Source organism: Gossypium raimondii, chromosome 10, assembly GCF_025698545.1.
Source record: "Gossypium raimondii isolate GPD5lz chromosome 10, ASM2569854v1, whole genome shotgun sequence".
Classification (NCBI taxonomy): domain Eukaryota; kingdom Viridiplantae; phylum Streptophyta; class Magnoliopsida; order Malvales; family Malvaceae; genus Gossypium; species Gossypium raimondii.
The window spans coordinates 61344297-61368266 of record NC_068574.1 but is presented as its reverse complement, the minus strand read 5'-3'; the positions used below and the strand labels follow the sequence as shown (position 1 = coordinate 61368266).

At 33.7% G+C, this 23970-nt stretch overlaps 3 protein-coding genes, 1 long non-coding RNA gene and 1 pseudogene across 4 annotated transcripts; 2 read left to right on the top strand and 3 right to left on the bottom strand.

The window, feature by feature from the left end:
- Positions 1-1723: 1723 nt before the first annotated feature.
- On the bottom strand, positions 1724-2695 carry LOC105776764 (PRA1 family protein B3). Its single transcript, XM_012599661.2, has one exon. The coding sequence runs from the start codon at positions 2602-2604 to the stop codon at positions 1957-1959; it is 648 nt and encodes a 215-aa protein (XP_012455115.1). The 5' UTR covers positions 2605-2695; the 3' UTR covers positions 1724-1956.
- A 428-nt stretch (positions 2696-3123) lies between these two features.
- LOC105776763 (pentatricopeptide repeat-containing protein At2g22410, mitochondrial) lies at positions 3124-6225 on the bottom strand. The gene has a single exon (XM_052621667.1). The coding sequence runs from the start codon at positions 5996-5998 to the stop codon at positions 3932-3934; it is 2067 nt and encodes a 688-aa protein (XP_052477627.1). The 5' UTR covers positions 5999-6225; the 3' UTR covers positions 3124-3931.
- A 2059-nt stretch (positions 6226-8284) lies between these two features.
- LOC105783774 (uncharacterized) lies at positions 8285-10458 on the top strand. The gene is made up of 2 exons (XR_008190255.1): positions 8285-8566; positions 10201-10458. It is a non-coding gene; the product is annotated as an uncharacterized LOC105783774 (long non-coding RNA).
- A 5208-nt stretch (positions 10459-15666) lies between these two features.
- On the top strand, positions 15667-18343 carry LOC105776289 (omega-3 fatty acid desaturase, chloroplastic-like). Its single transcript, NM_001309353.1, has 8 exons — positions 15667-16178; positions 16297-16386; positions 16859-16925; positions 17004-17096; positions 17176-17361; positions 17760-17840; positions 17932-18069; positions 18158-18343. The coding sequence occupies exons 1-8, from the start codon at positions 15667-15669 to the stop codon at positions 18341-18343; spliced, it is 1353 nt and encodes a 450-aa protein (NP_001296282.1).
- LOC105776290 (N-(5'-phosphoribosyl)anthranilate isomerase 1, chloroplastic-like) lies at positions 16976-22230 on the bottom strand (annotated as a pseudogene).
- Between the last annotated feature and the right edge of the window lie 1740 nt (positions 22231-23970).

Here is a 23970-nt window from a genome sequence, read left to right as displayed (position 1 = left end):
TAGCCTATCATAATACAAAGAACCAACTGTTGATGCAAAAGAACATATTGGCAGAACTAAATATGCTTATTTGGCTTAAACTTTATGACCAGGAGCAGATAATGGTCATTGGAGGTAAAGGAGGCCGCATAAATATGTAAAAATGGCATGCAAAATATGCTGTAATGCACAATCACTTAAGCACTATGCATATAGATGGCAAAAGGTAAAACAAAAAAGCCTTTTGCAGTTAATGAACATAATATCTTGGCAATAAATGATGTAATAGTTAAGATGAGGTTAAAAGTTGCATCAATCATTAATGCATGCTTTCAGTCTCATATTAGGTGATGAACATAAAAAAACGGGAACATTTGATAGGCCACGCTTCTGAGAAGCTAAAAGTTCTAACAATGTGTGCATGTACAAGAACATATTAGAGTGTGGACATGACGTGAAAGTTATTATATTGAAAATAATTAAGCTAGTGTGTAAGCAAACTATTGCTCTTATCCCTACTGCATAATCTCACAAGCAACCTCAATGACCAAAATGTAAAAATAAATTTTGAATCAACACTGCTATACTACATATACCACATATTTAAACAAGAGACTTACATACCTCAAAAGAATTACCTCAAGAAACTTTTGGCGAACATAGACGAATATTTTAACTCATATTCCACGTAAATATTTTCCTTGTACATGTCTACGGATAATTCTTCTCTATCAAATAGCAGAAGGTACAGCAGTGGACCAAACAGAATCACCTAATTGTTGAAGTTAAAATGATTCTTACCATGATGTCAATGAACTAAGATATTAAATGCCAACATTTTAGTAGGCTAAACATCGATAGATCTCAATCCAATCTTTAAGCAGTAAGGACAGCTACAGGTCAAGAAATGATTCTTACCATGATGTCAATGATCTAAGGTATTGAACGCCCGACCAAGCTAAACATCAATATACCATGATCCACTCTATAGGCAGTAAGGACAGCTACAGGTCAAGCTATATAACTAGCTTGAACCTTAGCCAATGCATTTGAAATGAATCTTACTATGATGTCAATGAACTAAGCTATTGAGTGCCCGACTAAGCTAAACATCAATATACCATAATCCAATCTTTAAGCAGCACGGACAGCTATAAGTCGAGCTATATAACTAGCTTGAACCTTATCCAATGCATTTGAAATCATTCTTACTATGATGTCAATAACTAAGCTATTGAATGCCCAACGCCCCGACTACACTAAACATTGATATACCATAATCCAATCTTTAAGCTGTAACTAGCTTGAACCTTAGCCAATGCATTTGAAATGATTCTTACAATGATGTCAATGAACTAAGGTATTGAATGCCCGACTACACTAAACATCGATATACCATAATCCAACCTTTAAGCAGTAATTAGCTTGAACCTTAGCCAATGCATTTGAAATGAATGAAAACAAAACTTGTTTTAGACATCAGCTTAGAGCTACATTGTTCCAACTTCCAAAAACCCTCACTTTCACTAACACGTAACAATTAATAAACAAAACCTTCATATCATTCTCCATTCCAACTACAACAGTTAGCTAGCATAAACCTTTCCCTAAACCTTTAAATATTCTTTAAATCTTCATAAATTATGGGACTGATGATTCCCTCTAAAACCTCCTAAATTCTAATCACTAACTTGAAAACCAATAGCATAAAAATTCCATCATAAACAGAAAAAGAAATAAATAGTTAAAACTAAATCTAATGACATCAAAATTTCAAGAAGCAAATAATACAACATCGAAATCAATAGGCAATAAGATCTATCTCTTAATCCAAGTTCATATCCGAGTCTAAATACAAACAAGAGCAAAGCTACAACAGAATATTTTAATCAACCATGAAAACAGTAAATCAAATTTTGATTTACCAAAAACGAAGGTGAAACGCATACGCTCGTGCAGCTTGAAAAAACCTGTTGTTCACACACGTGAGGCAACAGCAGGGGCCGCCGCAATGGCAGCGGAAGAGGCTGCGTTGCCGAGGAAGGAGAGGAATCCAGAGTTTGCAGGATCCTGATCGTCTAAAAACAAGTCCTCCGGAACCCTAAACGCACCGTGTATACAAACAATGGCAACTCCAATCAAGATGGCGGAGATCAAGAGCGAGCCAATGCTGGTTAAGAACACGATGAATACCGTCAGCACCACCAAGATGCCAAGCGTCTCACGATCGGAGAATGTACGGCCGAAGATTACGAGAGGTTGATCCGACGGTCGGAACAAGTATAAGAAGAGCCAAGCGGCAAGGAGGCCGAGGAGGACGAGGAGGGAAAAAGGATGAGATAAAAGCGAGAAAGCGAGAACAAGTGCAAGTAGAGTAATGTAATTGACTTTGAAATAGGAAAAGTTTCTACGGATCCGAGAATAGGCATCCGTTAAATTGTCGGGACGGGCCATGGCAGTCCGATCGATGAGTTCGTACCATGGCCGACGCTGGGAGAATCCCTGACGGATCGACGACGTCAGTCGTGAGAGGAATGTACGGAAAGCAGGGTTGGTTATTGGGGGTTGTGATTGGGGTCCACTTCCGGCGGTGGATTGAGAGTTTGTCATCGGAATGGTCGCCATGGGCGGACAGTGAGATCAGAGATAGTGGCGCGTGGATTCTTTAAAGTTTTCAATTGGGATTTTACTGTTGCAAAGGAAACTAGATAAGTGAACTGAGGGATGAGAGTTTAAATTTTATATTAAATTTTATATTAAAATCTGTTACTAGTCCCTGTACTTTGATAATATTTGAGATTTAGTCCCTACACTAAAAAAAGTAAAAAATTAAGTCTTCAATATAAAATTTTCAGTCCAACTATAACATCATTAACATTTTTAGTCAAAATTTGTCTACTTAACATAACAACGGATCCAAAAATTAAAATTTATATTTTTATTTTTAAATTAATAATTATAAAATTACACTTTAGTCTTTCAATAATGATAAAATTTTAATTCGGTTAAAAAATATAAAAATATTGTATTTTAACTCTTATCAAAATATAAAGATATTTGGGGAATTGCTCTGTTTTCGATGCTGAGTTGTGAGACATTTTCAATAATTTGGTTCTTTTAATTGATCGAGGCTACAATAACGTCTTAATTCAAACTGATAATCTTAAGACAGTTAAAGTTATTCAAGAGAGGCCTCCAAATGGTTCTAAGTCTACTCTGATCAAGAGAATTTATCAACTGCTATCACAGATGATTGAACACTGGCAGATTCAACACATCTCTACATAGGATAACCAGAATGCTAATAGCCTGGTCAAATTAGCTCATCATAGAACAAACGATTACGCTTGTTTGAAGCCTCCCCGTTGGGGGGATGATTTAGATTATGTAGTTAGTGAAGTACTTTTTCTGTCAAAAAAAAAAAGTACAACTTTATTCCCCTCCCGAATTTTTTTCTGGCTCCGCCCCTGCTGCTCTCATATGATGTGATAAATCTGTTGACAAATTTTAATGGAAATTGCCAACAACAATAATGCTACAGCAACTGCTTCAGTAGTCGACCGATTGCCTCTTCCCCATTACAGCATGCAGATTGCAGACTCTATTAATGTCTTTAGTCGACCGATTGCCTCTTCCCCCATTACAGCATGCAGATTGCAGACTCTATTAATGTCTTTTGCACAGTTCAAGACCAATGCTGGAAAAAAAATTGCAGCACCCAACAGATACCAAACTTCTATGGGCACCACAGGAAATATCCTGAAGGCCTATCTAGGTAAGGTTCGAAGCCTGCAAGAGTTTATACACCAAAACTTCAATTTAGAAAGATTATCTGATCAGGTTTCATCCCCTGCAATTTAGATAGATTATGCTTCATCCCAATTTGAACAAATTATTGGAAAGATTGAATAGATGGAACCGTCTTGAAGACAAGAAAAAGCTGCTCTGACCATCATACCCCATGGGTTTCAAGCTCAGAGAGACCGTATGTAAATTCAGCAAAACCCGATTGTCGTGTTAGCTGAATTAAGCTACCGTATATCTTTTCAGATTCAGGGTGAGACTTATCTCTAACAATGAACTCATAAACAGTGCCGTTGACCTCAATTGAGCTACAACCAGGGGTCTTCTCTACTCCTCTCTCTCTCATCATCTTCCTAACTTTTCCTGCTTCCTCCCACATATTTGCATCCCCATACATATTGGCAAGCAGTACATAAATCCCACTATCATGAGGGTCCAGTTCTAGAAGTTTTAAAGCAGCTCTTTCTCCCATCACAAAATTTCCATGCATTCGACAGGCAAAGAACAGTGCTCCCCACACGACTGCATCAGGCTCAACTGCCATGCTCTTGACAAGCTCTTCAGCTTCATCTAAAAGCCCAGCCCTACCAAGAAGGTCCACCATACACGAATAGTGCTTAAGCTGAGGGGACAGACTGAACTTGGACGTCATCTGGGTGAAATATTTACGACCTTCCTCCACCAACCCACCATGAGAACAAGCTGATAAAACCCCAAGAAAGGTCACCTCATCTGGCCTCAACCCAACTTCAACCATCTCCGAGAAATAAGATAGGGCATCATGTGCATTTCCATGAAGAGCCAAAGCTCCGATTATTGATGTCCAAGTCAAAGAATTTCTAGATGGCATTTCATGGAAAACCTGAAGAGCCTTTGTGATGTTCCCACACTTAGCATACATGTCAATTAGAGCAGTCCCCAACACAACATTTAAATGAAGTTTGTGCTTTTCAATATAATGATGAATCCAAATTCCAACATCAAGGGCTCCAAGTTGAGAGCATGCAGATAAACAAGAAACCATGGTGACCTCATCAGGATCTATACCAGCATCCTGCATTTCATGAAACAAAGTCAAAGCTTCCTTACTACATTTGGCTTGAACATAACCCCCGATTATTGCATTCCATGGTACAACATCCTTCTCAGGCATCTCATCAAAAAGCTTCCGAGCAGCATCCAAGAGCCCCAATCTAGTATATCCAACTATCATTGTAGTACAAGAAACAATTGTTTTCTTCTCCATGTCATCAAATATCCTTTGTGCGCTCTCAAGATTCCCACACTTAACGTACATGTCCATGAGTGCATTAGACAATGGAATCGTTAAATTCAATCCATGATCTTCAATATACTTATGAAAATCTCTCCCGAGTTTCAAGTCTTCCAACTGTGCACAAGAAGAAACTATCCCAATCATTGTCACCTCATCCGGCTCAACTCCCTCTTCTTGCATTTTTCTATAAAGTCCTATAGCTTCCTTCGCTCCCCCACTCCTAACATAGCCATTAATCAAAGAATTCCAAGAAACCAAATCTCTCACACAACTTTCATCAAACACCTTACCTGCCAACTCTAATTCTCCGGATGAAACCAAAAAGTGAATCACCCCATTGTGAACGTACATATCTGCATCAAAACCCAATTTCAAAACATGACCAAGGATTTCAAAACCCAAATATTTCAACATTAAAAAGGCGCATACTTTCAGCAAAGAAGGGTAAGTATAATTATCCGGCCTGATACACCCATTATTTCTAAGCATTCGCTTATAAACAAAAATGGCTTCTATGGGGTTCTCACTCTCTGCACAGCCTCTAATTGTAACGTTCCATGAAAAAGCATTTGGGTTTTGCAAATTGTACAAAATTTTAAAGGAATGATCAAGATTTTTGTGTTCTGACAAGGCGCAAAAGGCTATAAGGCGGCTGTAAAAGAACCAATCTGACATTAAGCCTTTGATGGTCATTTGGGCTTGGATTTCCTTCAGCTGGGGCAAGCATTTGCATTCCTCTAGTATTGAGAGGAGTGGGTTACGGAGAAACAATGCTTGTGCCTTCTTACAGTTGGTGGGGGACCTTTTTACTTTGAGAGGAGGAAGCGAACGAGTGTAAAGTGAGTAAGAAGAGGAAGAAAGAAGATAAGGGTTTAAGAGAGGTTTAGAAATTAAACGTAGAGAACTGAAATTTGATGATATAACATAGAGAAGGGTCATTAGATTTTTTTTTTCCTATAGCTGTTCAGAGGTTCACCGTTTGTTTATTTTTAGACCAATGGAAAGGGGACGAGGATAGCTTTCGATGTGTGGTGGCTTTGGCCAGAGGGGGTGACCGGCGGATGAGGATCCCGACGGGGTTTCAAGGAGTTCTCCGCGAAAACAGATCAGAGGGAATGAAAGAGCAGGCGGAAAGAGTTGACCGGTGCTGACGTGAAAAAGAAAAAAAGAGGGGAAATTTCAACCCTGGTCCCTGAACCTTTCTAAGATAAATTGCACTTTTAAATCTTGTAGTTTTGAGTTTTTTTTTTTTTTTAATTTTACTTGTTTGCATATTAGTAAAGCGGGTTGGATGGCATGCGCGGACATTTCGACACAGATAGCTCGATGCATTTTGGCGACCCTAAGCAGCTCCACCGCGTCCATCAAACGTTACAATCATCCAAAATTATTGCCTTCAAGGTTGCTGCAATTTCTACAAGTTTGCTGTTTTTTCGACCTTCAATCGACGCCCTTCTCCTTTAGTCCTACTGATTCAAATTATCATGGGTTACCTCTAACTTGCTATTAGTTTTAGTCTTTTACTATTTGCTGCTATTTGATTTCATCTTTGCTTATTTCGCTCCTTGCAAATATGTTTCAATTGATCTAATAAAAAGTGTAGAATGAGATAACTTGATTAGGAAGCTCATTGTTACTCGTAGAATCCGTTCAGAGGCATAAGAAAAACAAATAGCAGATATTTTTGTTCTCACACTCACGAGCCACGGACCATTAACACCCGGTATAGTTGTTTATACATGCTTATATATGAATGCCTATATGAATCTCAAAAAGGATGGTTATTCCTCTTTGCATGTTTGTAGATCTGTATATTGTACATTGTTAGAGAAAAGGAGCCCGCGAAGGGTTCTTGCGGATGGTTATATCCCCTTTGCATGTTTGTATATTCGTATAATGGATATTGTGGGATAAAAAGAGCCCGTGAAGGGTTCTCGTGGGTGGTTAGACCCCTTTGCACGTTTGTATATTTGTATAATGAATATTGTGAGACAAAGGGAGCCCACGAGGGGTTCCTGCGAGTGGTTATATCCCTTGACTTATATGTATGTTCATAAAGTTTTTTTTGTTAGAAAGGGAACCCACGAGGGACTTCCGCGGATAGTCCCCTCCACTATTTATATGTATGTCATATCTATAAATTATATATGTTATATTTGTAACTCCATTTTCATCACTTAAACCCAAGTCGATTAGACTTGGCCAATGGTTGTAATTCGATGAGGAAGGACTTTACTATCCATGTAATTTTGGAATACAAGAGCCAACGGTAGTGCGATCGACCTATGATTCTCTCCTATGTGTCTGAGAGCAGGATTTACCATAAGCCTTCCGCTTTGAGTGGAAGCAGCACAACCATGTTTTTCATAAGTCTCCCTTCATGCATTTAGGAGCAGGGCCATCTTTTTTACTTTCAATAAGCCTCCCCTACGTGTCTAGGAGCAATGTCACTTTATTACTTTCCATAAGTCTTGTAACAGCCCGATTTCGAATCTAATCGGACATAGTAGTTTCGGGACCACAAGTCTGAGTCAAAAAAAAAATTTTAATATTATTTTGTGTGTTTATTATGTGTGAATTTAATTGTATGAAATTTTCGTGTTTTAATTTCGTCGTTTGAGTGTCTGATTAAATAAAAGGATTAAATCGCGTAAAATAAAAATTTAATGGTTAAATATGAAAGTATCTATTTGTTGTTGTCTTTATAATTTGGAGGATTTAAGAAGCAATTAGTCCACCATTAGGTGAGTGGATGGCAATGGTCAAGAATGACCTTATAATATGTGTTATATATTATATTTTAACAAAGGTTAATTAAGTAAATTAAATATTATGGTTAATATATGTTAAATATAACAAATTTAAAACCATGTTCTTCATCTCTTTTTTACCGAAACTAAGAGAGAAAATAAGGGTTTAAAGCTTTGGAATATTTGGCACTTACAAAGCTTGATTAAGGTATGAATTTTGTTCGGTTTTGATAATTTTTACGTTTTGAGATCGTTGCTTTGAATACTTCAAAACCCATGTCTTAATTTTGTGAATTGTTGATGATTTTGAAATATGCCATTGATGAATGCTTGAACATTGTGATAGTTGATGATGAAAATGAAAGAAATGTGATAGATTAACATGTTTTGTTTTTGAATTTTAGTGAATTTGAGAAATTAGAGCTAAATTGTGAAAATGAATTTTTGAGGATTAAAATGTGAAATAAATGAAATGTGTGGACTTGTATGAAGATAAGGAACATTCGGCCCTAGCTTGGTGTGGGCAAATTTTGTGTATTTTGTGTTTTGTGCAAAAAGGACTAAATTGCAAAAAGTGTAAAATGTTAGGGGCAAAATGGTAATTTGCCCATTTATGTATTTTTGGATTTAATTGAATGTTTTGATGAATAAAAAGGTTAAATTTGAATATGTTTAGATCGAGAAACGAAGAAAACGGATTTGGATCGGGGAAAAACGAAAGTAGTTGAATAGTCGATCGTGTCCGCTGATATCCGAGGTAAGTTTATTAGCTATTTAATTTTATTAAATCAGTTTATATTACATGTATGAATATCAAATGTATTTATGTTGAGTTAAAATTAAAAGTATATAAATCGAATGAGAAGTATGAAAATTATGTATACATATGTGTTAGGTTCGAATGAGTATGAATATACAAATATATATACATCAATGTCTTTGTAAATAATTTGGGTATGGAACTATAGGCATGTGATGTATTCGAACATAGGTATGTATATATGTCAATAAATTTAATTTAGTTAATGTTAATTGTTTTATATGTTTACATGATGTTCGAATAGATATATATAAAGATATATATATATATGTATCAAATATTTGTATAAGTTGGATTGAATAAGCATATATATATATATGAATAAATAATTATATTGAGTATAGGTATGAAATTATATTTATATATATGTGTGTTAATTTCGAATATGTATGTGTATAATGTATAAAAGTACAAGTTCTTGTTTCAATATAAGCATAGAGTAATATATATTTGTTAGATTCAATATGTATATATGTACATGTATAAGATCTTGTATTGAAAAGGTATATGAAATTATATAGGTATATATGGAATTCAAATGTTAAAGTACATAGTATATTATAAGTTAAATCTTATAATATTAGTAGTGGAATCTAAAGTATGAGGTTATATATATATAAATGTGTTTCGGTTGAATTATTGAATTATTTAAGTTAGATTTGATGATTGGGATTTATATATATCCATGTGTTTTAAAGATATAAGTTATGAATATTGAGCTGAATTTTATGTGGATTTTATATACAAATATGAGATACAACTTCTGTGAATTGAGATTCTTTTGTTAAAGCTCAGTACCAATCGGATTTATTGCTAGTGAAATTATTCAGACTATACGTCTAGTAGGCTAAGTGCCGGTGATCTGAATCAGGTTATGAACCTAGCAGGCTAAGTGCCGGTGATCTGAATCAGGTTATGAACCTAGCAGGCTAAGTGTCGGTGATCTGAATCAGGTTGGCTAAGTGTCGGTGATCTGAATCAGGCTATGAACCTAGCGGGCTAAGTGCCAGTGATCTGAATCAGGTTATAAACCTAGCAGGCTAAGTGTCGGTGATCTGAATCAGGCTATAAGCCTAGCAGGCTAAGTGCCGGTGAATCTGTTAAATTAAGTGATTATATGCATTTGATATATATATATATGATTTTGGTTATATGTAATGGATAAGTTTATGAACATTTATTTATATGTATTTGATGAGCATGTAAATGTTTGGATCTATGTGTTTAGTGAATAGGCACATATATTGGTTGTTATGAAAATTGTTGAATATACATGTATGCATTCGGCACATGTGGATTAGAAGTATAAATGTGCATTTGGTTCATGTAGTTGATAAGTAAAAATATAAGCTTTTGACTTATGTATTTGAAAGATCATAGATATGCATTCGATGAAATGCAAATGATAAGTATATTAGAAATTAGTATATGCAATTAATGATTATGTCTGTAACTTGATTATAAGCATATAACGTTTATACATATGTTCGTTTATATGTATTTTAGATATGCTATAAACTTACTAAGCTATAAAAGCTTACTTTGATTGTTTTTGTCCATTTGTTTTATAGTTAAAAACCAAGCTGCAGACTCGGGGATCGTTAGCGAAGATCATCACTCTATCTACTATCTCGGTATTAAAACGTTTAAATTTTAACTTATGGCATGTATAGGCTAAATAAAATTTTGGGAGTTGTACTTTAATGTACTGTATATATATAATTAATAGCCATATGAAACTAGCTTATTTTTCTTACGGTTTAACTGAACTGAAATATTATGTTTTGTTATAAAAGGTTAAAGTAAAATTTATAATTATACTTACTTCATATTTGACTAATTTAATATAAATGTAAAATTCTTGAATTCTACTGAATGTTTGTGTTAAGTTGCGTTTTATTTGGTAACGTTTCGTAACTCTAATTTATCGACGTATACGGGTTAGGAGTGTTACAAGTCCCCTCCCATGCGTCAGAGAGTAGAGTCATTGTATTACTTTCTGTAAGTCTCCTCCTATGTGTATGGGAGTAAGGTCACTTTATTACTTACCGAGTTGTATATCACCATCATTGTGTTTACCGCTTGAGTCACCATACTCATAGCAACCTTGTCAAATCACCTTACTTGTCAACAACCTGGTCAAGTCACAACATCCATCATACTTGTGTTTACTGGTCAGGTCGTCACACCCATCAACAACCTGGTCGGGTCACCATACTCGTCATCCTTTTGTAAACACTTATTCAATATTACTTGTCAATAACTATGGTCAAAATCTACATTCGCTACTATTATTTATAACAATGAATAATCCCCTACTTACATTTTAACAGACATTATGCATGCCTTATGTAATGGATAATATGCATTTCTTACATTCTATATTACCAAGTATGCATTTCAAACATATAGTGTCCACATTTATTACGTTCATATTCTAACAGACAATATGCATTGCTTACATTTCACATCACCAATTAATGGTTTACACTTTTTCCATTTTATATCGTCAACGGACGATCTACACTTCTTACATTTTATATCACCAATGAATGATTTACACTTCTTCCATTTTGTATTGTCAACAGACAATCTATACTTCTTGCATTTTATATCATCAATGAACAGTTTTGCACTGCTTAAGTTATACATCATCAATGGATAGTACGCATTTCTTACGCAAATGAATAATATACATTTCTTACATTTTGTATTACCAACAAACGGGTCATACCCCTTACATTTTATATTGCCAGCAGATAGCTTGAACTACTTCTATTTTACATGTCCAATTATCACATCTACAATATACATACAACAAGTCTCCATTATATAAATTCAAATCCTCTAATTGACAATTGCACCATTCAGGTATATGTTATACATGTTTGAATTGTCGAGCCAATGGGCATATCACCCGCTAAATCACAAAGCAATATTTTTATGAACCACCCACAAACAAAAACACCATTCGCCAACGCATTATTAAGGGTACAAATTAATTTTAATAGCCTAGCAAGGCATCGTATATTTCTAGGATATTCAGGCAATAAATTGTACCCTCCACCCGTTACTTGCAACAACTACCACTCACAGGGGTAACTTGCGGATCATCTCAAGGCACGATCACTTTATAACCTACCTTTCAACTAAAGGGTCTATTGTTATATATCTACCACAATTTGGACCCGGTCGAGCCCTCACCTATTATGGACCCGTTGGGCCTTCCATTGTGCCCTCACCCCACCTATAAATATCCCAATATATCACTTAAGCTTTGTTTCTCGTTGCTTTTCAAAAGTACTCTTGTAGTCATAAGCAATGCTAAACAAATTATTTTTAAACTCAAAAGTAGTTTTTAAAAGTGCTTTTAAACCCAAATGCAAAAGCAATTTTTTCTAATTTTTCTTTTCTAGAAACACTTTTGAAGTAAAAAAGAAGAAGACATCTTTAACCCTTATTTATACTCTAATATGTTTTATGTAATATTTATATTAAACATATAATTAATTTTTATTGACATTTATTTCAAATATACAAATTTATATTTCATATATTAAAATATTAATAATAAGTTACAATATTTTTTTGTATTTTTAATAAAATATCATAATATTAACGAATTTGAATATTATTTAAATGCATATTTTATACTTCACAACATCATGTCTAAAATAGACATTTTATTTCTCAAAAATACTTTTTGACAGTAATATTAAACACTTAAATTTTAAATCAAATTTTTTAAAATCACTTTTCATAAGCATTTTTTTTAACAATACTTTTCAAAAGTATTTTCTCCTCTTCTCTCCAAAACCCTAATCCTAAGCATTCATCCTGAATTACTTTATCTGTCCGGCTCTCGATCCTAACCCGAAAAATAGGTTTAAAATTTTGTCCAAGCTCGGTTCATATTAAAGATGTTGACTGAAGCTTGACTCGGCCCGACCATAATATATTTTTTAAAATTATTTTTATATAAAAATAAATTTAAAAATATAATGCATCAAATACACTAGAAATATTAAAATAAACATTCCTAACAAATTGGAAATACAAAAAAAAATCTACCAGAGACCTGACCCATTTAGAAAACGGACTTCATTTTTTTTTATTTAAGCCTATTTTTCGAACTTATATTTTGCTCTTTGAGTCTAAGAGAGTACCTCATCCCATAATCAAGTTGATAAAAAATTGATAAAAATAATTTAAACATTTTAAATTCCAAAAATGTTTTGAAGGAAAAAGAAAATGTGTGAATTGGACTCTTTTCCAATTTCATGATGAACACTTTCCACTTTCAACAACCAAAGAGAAAGCTACTTTTGTCTTCGCCTTTTTTTCATTGGTCTAAAATTTAATAATAAATAAAATTATTACAAAAGAAGCTGAATTGACCACGTCACCCACTTTTATTATGATCCACAAATGTTGGATGTGACATGTCCCCTAAACTACAATACCATCAATCCAAATTAACCCTTTTTATGTCAAATCCTTTAATATTTTTAAATTTAATTTCGCTTTAAAATATTATTATTTTATTTTATTTAAATAATCTTAAAAATATCCATTTAAACTCATTATATTCAAATAATTTTGGGTAAACTACTAAAATAATCACTTTTGTTTGGTTCAGGTTACATTTTAGTCATTTATGTTTGAAATGTTACGTTTTAGTCACTTATGTTATCATGTTGTAACATTTTAGTCACTGAGCCGTTAATTTCTGTTAACTGTGTAACAATAAGCTGATGTGGCACATTAAATCATCATTTCAAACAAAAATTCTCGGTTAATTTATACAATCGGTCCCCATATTTTTTCGTTTGGAGCAATTTAATTTTTTTCTTTTATGATTTTTTTAACTTTCTTTCTTTTACATTCTCTTATGCTTCTCCCTTTGTTTTCCTCCTTTCTCCATTTCTTTCAACGTAGTTTTGCTATGTTTTATTTATTGAACAATTTAATTTTTTCGAGTGAGGCGAGCTTGTGGAGTAGTTACAAACAGAAAACATAGAAAAACTATGATAAAAGAAATGAAGAAGGGAGGAAAATAGAGGGAGAAGCAGAAGAGAATGGAAAAAAAAAGTTAAAAGAACTTAAAAGAAAATTTTAAAATTGTTTAAAATGAAAAAATATAGGGACCAATTGTAGAATTTAACCTAAATTTTTTGTTTGAAATGATGATTTAACATGCTACATCAGCTTACCGTTACACTATTGTTGGCAATTAACGACTCAGTGACTAAAATGTTACAACACAATAACGTAAGTGACTAAAACGTAATATTTCAAACATAAGTGACTAAAATGTAACCTAAGGCAAACAAAAGTGACTATTTTAGTAGTTTACCCTATAATTTTCTCTTTTTATTTTAAGAAAAAAATCACATTGATATTTTAATCTAGATAGTTAATTATTTGGATTAATGATATTATAAATATAGAATGATCATTGTATGTCAAACTAAAGTGTTTGGACTCAATCTTAAATTTGGGTATGCTGCAAAGGACCGAAATCATAATTTAACCTCGTTTTTTTTAATTTGGTATAATTAAATTGATTCTTTACTTTTATATTGTGATTAAATAGTTAAAATAATTAAGCATAGTTTGCAATTGAGTTAACTATTTGGTGGCATTAATTAAATTATGTCAAATTAAAATACATGGATAAAAACTCAAATTTTGAATAAAATAAAGGGATCAAAATCATAATTTAACAAAAATTGACTGATGTTATTATCCCACAATTTTAATTTTCATTATATTAAATATCTTTTTACATATTTTAAAACCCTTTTTTTTAACAATCTCGTTATAAGTTTTGATCATACCTGTTTTTTTTACACAATACCTAAAACTACCCATAGCCTCTCTCCAACCCATAAATAGGAAAATAATGCACTTGTATTGACAACAATACTTATATCAATTAAACTAAGACTCAATCGGTAAAACCCAATATTTTTTTTCCAACAACAATACTTATATCAATTAAACTAAGACTCAATCGGTAAAACCCAATATTTTTTTTCCAACAACAATACAATATCAATACAAAATCAGGCTTTAAAGTATAGAAATCTGATCTTTCCATAATAATATGTGAAATCATTAGTTTCCATATATTTAAGGATTTGATCACATCTTTCATTTAAAAATAATTAATTAATTCGAAATTATAAATATTAAAAAATAAAATGTATATTAAAAATTATGAACCACTTGTTAGTATCTTTGTTTCAGTTTTTATTGTTTACCGATTTCAAACTATTCGCTCAAAGGTTAAATTCTTCTTCTTTTTTCAGGCTAATATACCAATTGATTTTCAATTCACACGAAAAACTTTACCTTATTTTTGCATAATAAAATCTTAAGTAAAAATACTATGGAGACCCTTATATAAAAAGTCAGATTGCATTTTGTTTCCTTTACTCAAAAAAATAGATAATTTAATTCCTTTGCGTTAGATCAAAGAGCAAAATAATCTTTTCTATTAAAAAATTATTTATTTCTATTATTAAAAACTGGTGTGATTGACAGAATAACCAAACAGTTGCACATGGCATACTACGTATACAATGATTAATTTGCCTATTTTTTTAATAGAAGAAAGAAAATACAATTTGACTCTTAATATAAGGACCTCCATAGTATTTTTATCTAAAATCTTACCCTTATTTGATAAATAAATAATAATAATAAAATACCCAAAACAATTTTTTTTTAAAAATTATGATTAAATCAATTCACATGAGTAAATTACATACATATACATATACAAGTAGCAGTAGAAAGGTACAAAAGACAACCAACAAGCCACACAAGTTGCTGCAAACAGTAAGGTAGCAAAGCAAAGCCCTTTAGCACCCCATAATATTATCTTCTTTATTAGCTACAACTTTTTCCTTCTGTCTCTCTCCTCTTATCTAAGGCCAAGGTTTTTTTAAAGGCTGAAACTTTGGGAACCTTTTTTTAAAGGCTGAAACTTTGGGAACCTCGTCCCAGAACACACTTAGCATCAGCCTCCAATGGCCAGTTGGGTTGTATCAGAATGTAGTTTAAGACCCTTCACTGCCGTCAAAATCCACCATAAACCTAGACCTTCATTACCTTCAAACACCATTAATGCTTTCAAGTTCAAACCTTTACCATGTTCTGCATTCAAGGTCCCAACTTTATGGTCTAAAGGTAGAAACTTGGGGGGATTGGGGCTGTTGAATGTGAGTGCTCCATTGAAAGTGACAATAACTAGTGAAGAAGATAAAGGTAAAGAAGAGAGCACCACTGATGGGGTTAATAATGGTGAGTTTGACCCTGGTGCAGCACCTCCTTTTAAGTTGTCTGATATTAAAGCTGCAATACCAAAACATTGTTGGGTTAAAGATCCATGGAGATCTATGAGTTATGTTGTGAGAGATGTTGTTGTTGTGTTTGGATTGGCTGCTGTTGCTGCTTATTTCAATAACTGGTTTGTTTGGCCACTTTATTGGATTGCTCAAGGAACCATGTTTTGGGCACTTTTTGTTCTTGGTCATGACTGGTAAATAATAATTATCCTGTTTTGCTTGTCTCCTTCTGTTTGTCACTTTTGGACCATAAAAACATTGAATTTGGACATTGACATTGGTCTTGTTCTTTTTTTTTTTTTTTTTTTGCAGTGGACATGGTAGTTTTTCCAATAATCCAGCTTTGAATAGTGTTGCAGGTCATCTTCTTCATTCTTCAATCCTTGTTCCATACCATGGATGGTCAGTTCTCTGAACTTTTTCTTTTGGTCAAATTCTGCTATTAGTCCCTCTACTTTACAGAAATTGTTAATTTGGTCATTTTTAATCCTTGTAATTTCAGTCCGCACTGCTATTTTCAAAATTCAATGCAGTTATACCTATAATGCTTTTTCAGCATGTTATTTCAACATATTACTTACTAAAAATCTGGTTAATAGATTAACGACTATTATTTACTTCAAGCTTGAAATTTCAAAATTCAAAATCTGTAGGACTTAGAATGATCCAATTAGAGAATACAGACTAAATCTACAACTGTACACAGTACAAGACTAGTAATTGAATTTAACCAATAAGGATTAAAATTGGTCAAATTAAAGTATAAGGACTAAATTCACAACTTTTACAAAGTACAGGGACTAATTGCAGAATTTAACATTTACTTTTATATCCAATTACCAACTTCTTTCAACAATTTTGATCGTATATGCAGGAGAATTAGCCATAGAACTCATCACCAGAATCATGGGCACATCGAAAATGACGAGTCATGGCATCCGGTAATGTCGGCCACCACAACCCTTTCTTACATGTAAATTTTCATTACAAGTGAGTAATTTCTTTACCTTTTATTGCAGTTGTCTGAGAAAATTTACAAGAGTTTGGACAATGCAACAAGATTATTGAGGTTCACCTTGCCTTTCCCTATGCTTGCTTATCCTATCTATCTGGTAAGCCATAGATGTTGGATTCGGTTTACGAATCGAGTGATTCGTGTTTATATTGACTCATGTTGTTTCCGATCAACAGTGGAGTCGAAGTCCCGGAAAAAAGGGTTCACATTTCCATCCGGACAGTGATTTATTTGTCCCAAATGAAAGGAAAGATATAATCACCTCAACTGCTTGTTGGACGGCAATGGTTGGCTTGCTTGCATATTTGTCTTTTGCAATGGGACCAATGCCATTGCTTAAACTCTACGGCATCCCTTATGCGGTACATGCTTCAGTTCCTACATATATTTCTTCAAAACAATTTCGGTAAAAGTACTACGAAGGCCTTTAGATTAGAAATCGAATTGCATTTTACCCCTTCTATTTAAAATAAGCAAAATGGTCCTTCTGTTAAAATTTTTATCCATTTTTAGTGTTAAAAGTTGACCCTTATGTTCGGTTATTCAGTCAGTCCAGCAGTTTTTAACAATAAAAATGAATGAAATTTTTACCAGAAAGGCCAAGTTTGCTCTTTAATCTAACGTAGAAGGACTAAATTGCCCATTTTTTGAGTGAATGGAGTAAAATGCAATCTAACTCTCAGTACAGGGCCTTAATGGTACTTCAAAAAAAAAATCATATTTCTGGTCTGATATAATGGATTCACATATAAAATTGCAGATATTTGTGATGTGGTTGGATTTGGTGACATACCTACATCACCATGGTCATGACGAGAAGCTTCCATGGTATCGAGGAAAGGTTCGGGATAATGTTTATGCTTCTTCACCAAGAAACCATCCATGTTATGTATGGTATAACAATTGAAACTTCTCTGTGTTTTACTAACCAGGAGTGGAGTTACCTGAGAGGAGGGCTGACGACGCTTGATCGGGATTATGGATGGATTAACAACATCCACCACGATATCGGAACTCATGTTATACATCATCTCTTCCCTCAAATCCCACATTATCACTTGATTGAAGCTGTGAGTATCATCATCATCATCTTATTTTCCTGCATCAGTTATGTTTTAGGTTTTCCACATACTAAAGAAAATGTTACATGAATTACAGACCGAAGCAGCAAAGCCAGTGCTCGGGAAATACTACAGGGAGCCAAAGAAATCTGGGCCTTTACCATTTTATTTACTCGGGATACTCATAAAAAGCATGAGAAAGGATCATTATGTGAGTGACATTGGTGATGTCGTGTACTATCAAACAGATCCTCAACTATATGGAACTAACAAATCAGATTGAAGCACTGAAGTTTCTTTTTATTCTCTGGCTAAAACCTCTATTCGGATATGTAATACATCACATCGAGTGGTCGACACTCGACTCTATTCTTTCTCTCCCAATTGATGTGTATGATGTGATGATAATACCAAAAATCTGCAATTTCAGTTGGGGAATCTCCGTGTGTGGTGCACAATTAGCATTATAGATTCTGTGGATAAAACAGATCATTATAGCCACAAAAAGTGAATGTGTGTTTGATAAGTGGTCATATATGGTGACAAGACATGTAGCTTTCATAGTTTTTAAACCAAGCAAAGATCATGTGCATGTCCTAATTTGGAAAATGGCAATACCAAACAAAGATAATGAGCATGTCCTAAGGTGGAAAATGACCATTAAGGAAAGGTTTAAACATTTTAAACATTTTCCATTCATTTATCTTTGCAGGTTATGTGTCACAAGCTGTCTGAAAACTATTACAAATCAAGGGTAAAAAATGAAAATGACTAAGTAAAAGTACCATAAAGGTTATTATACTAGAAGTTGGATTGCATTTTATCAGCAAAGTAGCCATTGTACACCAGATCAAAAAACAAGCTGATTCTTTTGTTAAAAATTTCAACTATTTCTACCATTAAAAATTAATCATTGTATGTCAGAATGAGTGTAACTGCTTTAATAATAGAAAAGATTAGTTTGCTCTTTGATTTAACGTATAAGAACTTTTACCCAATTTTTTAAGTAGAAGGGGCAAAATTCAATCTGATTCTTAGGACAAGCCTCCACAGTTCCTTTACCAAAAGACTAATATTTTTGATACTTGTGGTTCAAGGTGCATGAATTACAAAACAAATGTACCTGATGTAACAAATCAATGGATGGATAATCTCTGATTCCTATATAGATCAATATGGTGCAGAACGGACCCCATTCATGAAAGAATAAATCCGTGATCGATCTTTCTGAATACCATCCGGGGCGCAAATACCGCTGCTTACATCAACTCCATGCGGTTTGAGAGTATTAATGGCCTCACAACCTTTATTAGGGTTGATTCCCCCTGCCAAAAGCCAGCCATGTTTGCTTGTGATTGAAGGCAACTTGAACTGAGCCCAATTAAATCCTTTGCCACTGCAAAACATTCATCAGAATATAAATTTAGTGTTTAAAATTAAATTTGAATGACGAAAAAGGCACATGCATCGAAATTTTCCTTTTCTCAAACAATGGAACTCACTGATTAAGTTAGGTGAAGAAAAGGTTACTGACTTGCCACCTTTAGCACTATCCACAAGAACCCAGTCTACTAAAGAACAGTCTTCATCGGAAATCTGGTTTTGAAGGTCTCCGTCTTCATTTGCATGAAGAACATATATAATTCTGTTTTCTTGAACCAACTTCGGAAATGCTGCTCGAGAAAGATCTCAATGAAGCTATATATGATGGAAATGACATTAAGTTATTTATTGTGCTACAAGAAAGGGAATCGAGATGGAATAAGTATATATACCTGCACGAATTCAAGGTCTGATGAATCTGAAGCTCTTAAAATTGTGTCTAAATCATCATCTGCAAAGACTCCAACAGGCTCAGCCCTATATTCACTTGCAACTTTTGAAATTTCCTTCGCAGCTGAAAGCGAAATGGAGCGTTTGGACTTGGGCCAAAGGATCATCCCAATGAAATTGGCACCGGCTTCTGCTGCCAAAGCAGCATCTCTAGCTGATGTGATACCACACATTTTGACCAAAGGATGATTCTTTTCATCCCCCTTGATCAAAGAAAAGTCTTGGTCTGATTGTGCAATATTGCATCTGACTATATTCTTCAATTTTCCTCCATTTCGGCCTGCTAATATGAACACTCGTGAGGAAATTTGGCATTAAAGATTCTAAAAAATCATTTGAAATCAGAAGTTACTAAAAAATCATTTGAAATCAGAAGTTACCAGTGATTTGACTTGAATGAAAGTTCAAAACTTTTGACTGGAATTGACTTCCTGCAGTTAAACCTGTGTCAACAATGAATACAACAGTGAAAAACAGTGCCTTCCAACAGAAATGCATAATAAAAGGGACAAAAGTATCACAAAATTCATCAAAGTAGAAAAGTTTACTCAAAATTCATCAAACCCGGAAATAATAAGACATTTGTATCATTTAGGTAGGGAGGGTTCCCCAAGACTATAAAGTCCATAACAAAACATACAAAAAATAAAGAACTTCACATGCAGCACTGTCAAGCTATGCGCCTAAGTACGCATTATATGGTACCTGCCTAGTGCACGTAAGCACTTTTCCCTTGTCGAGAAGGACTAAATCTCCAAATACAAATCTTACCAAGCAAATAAAAAGCTCATGCTGGGAAAAGAAAACTACTGGTTTATATATATCAAGAATTACTGTAACTGAAAGCTAAAAAAAAGCATGTTCCCACTTTCTCATGTCAGTCCCCCCCCCCCCCAACTTGCTCAACTAGTACACTCCCTCTTCATTGTGAAAGAATGGGTCAAACTGAACTAATGAGCCTCGAGTCCAAAACAAAAAACTGAAACTGAGCAGGTCCACATCTTCATTTTCATCATTCGCTTTATTTCCTTTGAAAATAAACCCATAATGGTGGAGACACATCACACTCAGCTAGTGCACCTAGGCATGCTTTATTAAAGGTGATAGGTATAGAAAAAAACACGCCTGATTGTAGATAGATTAGACACACGTGCATAAACTCACACATGTACATATTGCTCTTTCCTTCACTCAGGCTAGAGTTCTTTCTGCGCTTGAGGCAATATATGGGTTCTAGCACCTAGTGTGCGCCATGTGCACTTGACAACATTGCATCAAAGTAGAAAGTTCTACTCAAAACTCATCAAACCCAGAAATAATAACACATTTGAATTAGTCCCACATACGGCAAAATGTAGATTAATCATTTAGATAGGGAGGGTCAGACAAACTCCCCAAGACTATAAAGCCTGTAATCAAACATACTAAAGAACTTCACATGCAGTGCTGTCAAGGCATGCGCCTATGTGCACTTCATGAGGCGCCTGCCTACTGCACCTAGGCATGTTTTTTTGTAAGGTGATAGGTATAAATCAAGCTCGCCTTATTGAAGTTCCCTTTAATTTCTTTTTTCACTTTCTTTCATTCGACATACATGAAGAGTATCAAACTCCGTACTTCTCAATATTCGAGCATTCAACTATCGACATGGACCATAAGGAAATCATGCATTAATCAATAAAAAGAAAATTGCATGCAAGGGCGGATCCTTATGGGGGCCACACACACACACACACACACATACAAACACACATACTTAAACACACATTTACATATTGTTTGTTTTGTAGATAGACTAGGCACATTTACATGTTGTTTGCACCTGAGGCAATATAAGGATTCTAGCACCTAATGAGCACCATGCACCCTTGACAACATTGCATCAAAGTAGAAACTTTTACTCAAAATTCATCAAACCCAGATACAGAGAGCCAAACAAATTCCCCAACACTATAAAGTCTTAAACAAAAACATACAAAAGAAGAACTTCACATCAAAATAAACAAAAACCCACTCAAAATTCATTAAACCCAGAAATATTAACAAACAAGTTATCTACACTAATCACACAAGATAGTAAACACAGTGAGTAAGGAGGGAAAAAGCTGAAACCTGAAAGCATTATTTCCTCTTGCTGTTGTTTCGTTGGGGACTCTTTGTTTGAAACTGGTTTATGTGAAATTGAAACAAAGAAACAAAATCTGTAAAAAGACAAGTTAAATAAGCAAAAAAAAAAAAAATCAGATTGTCGATTATGTGTTTGTAAAAATGCCAAGGTGTCAATATGCAATGAATTTTGTCTTCCAATATGGGAAAAAGAGAAAGTTGTTTTAAGCGGGCTTGGTGGGCATTTTTAGACCCATAAAGCCTATGTTTCTAAGCATTTAAATGGTTCATAAATCTTTCATCAAATGGGCATAAGTAACCCAATAAAGCCTGAATATTGGGGTTTAGGTCCAACACTCAATGGTTTTAATAGAAATCCAAGTATAAATAATCGAGTTTGAAGTTAAATATTTAAATTGAGACAAGTTAAATCGAGTAAGTTAAAGCAATTTGAATTTTACCTCAAATTGAACTTAAATTTTAAAAATAAAAAATCAGAGTTCAATTTGATTCGACTTAACTTGGCTTGAAAATTATTTAAAATTTTTTAAATTGAAAAGTAATTCGTTAAAATTATGTTTTAATATGCCAATGAAGTCGTGGCATTGTTGGTTAAGACTAAATCTTTGAGCATCTAGATTTAAATTTTATCATGCACAATTGCAGTGTGAGACAATATGTTATATTAGGGATGGAACAATTATAATAATTGTTTGCTCCGTCATGTCAGGTATGCTACATAAAAGTATTATTTTACCCTTGTATATAACTATTAAACGATTAAATTTGTGTTATAGAAAAAAAAAGCTCTAATTCTCTTTACCTTTTCCCCTTAAATATATTTCTCAAAAATTAAATTCCAAATCAAGAATATTAGAAATATTATTTGAAGAATTGTATTAAAAATAACTAGTAAAAATCAAACCGAGCCCAAACAGAGTGAAGCAAAGATGGATTCATAGTAGAGCACAGAAAAGATGATAGGTAGCGATGGTAGATTAGGCAATATCCATCCCTACCCTGCTCTATTTTTATCTCAACAGCCCAAAGATCAGGTACTTATAAGTACCCAAATACGACCCTCTTTATCGCTCTTCATGCTCTTAACTTTCATCACTCTCGTAAGCTCATCTTATTTCTTCCCGTCGATGACATTTTTAGCTAACGTAAGTATTTAAAGGCATCTCAAAACATAAACTTTTACATCTAAACCTAATTCATTTATCGTGCAAGTCATCTCCTAACCCGATCCATAACTAAAGCATACTATTCTTGACCATTAAAATAATATTTTACATCAAGAAAAGGAAGATAGTACCAATATTGCTTAATGGTATAAAAGAATTAGAACCACCTTTAATAAAAAAAAGTAACCACAAATCTAAAAAGCATCACTCACACGCCTGCCTTGCTTTTATATTGCTTTTTTTTCTTTTTACCTATCCAAGTGATTAATTAGGCTTACGTTTAATTTTAAAAGTTATAAAATAACCATTAAATTATTTAAAAAAGAATTATTTAAGTTATTGATCAGTTAGCAAGATTCAAATAACGAATTAACAATTAGTACGGTGAATTAGTACTTATCAACGAGTAGAATAACAATTACTATATAAGCAAGGAAATAGAGCTTTCGATTTATATAAGTAATGTAAATAAAAAAATCATACAATAATGATTTTAACAATCCGTAAATTAAAAGAAAACTTTCGAATTGTTCAATAACCATTTTATAACTTTTTTAAGTCAAGTGACCAAAACATAAAATTACTAATAGTTTAGTGAACTTGGATGTAGCTTACTTTTTTCCCCTTTTTCTAAGATTTTTAAAACTGAACTAATAGTTGAATCGATTAAATCATCTATTCCCGATTTTTAACTCGATTCTTAACGATTCACTCAAAATCCAATTTAACCCTTTATTTAAACATGTTTTCAATTTTAACAAGTTGGGTTTTTTGCCATTGGCAA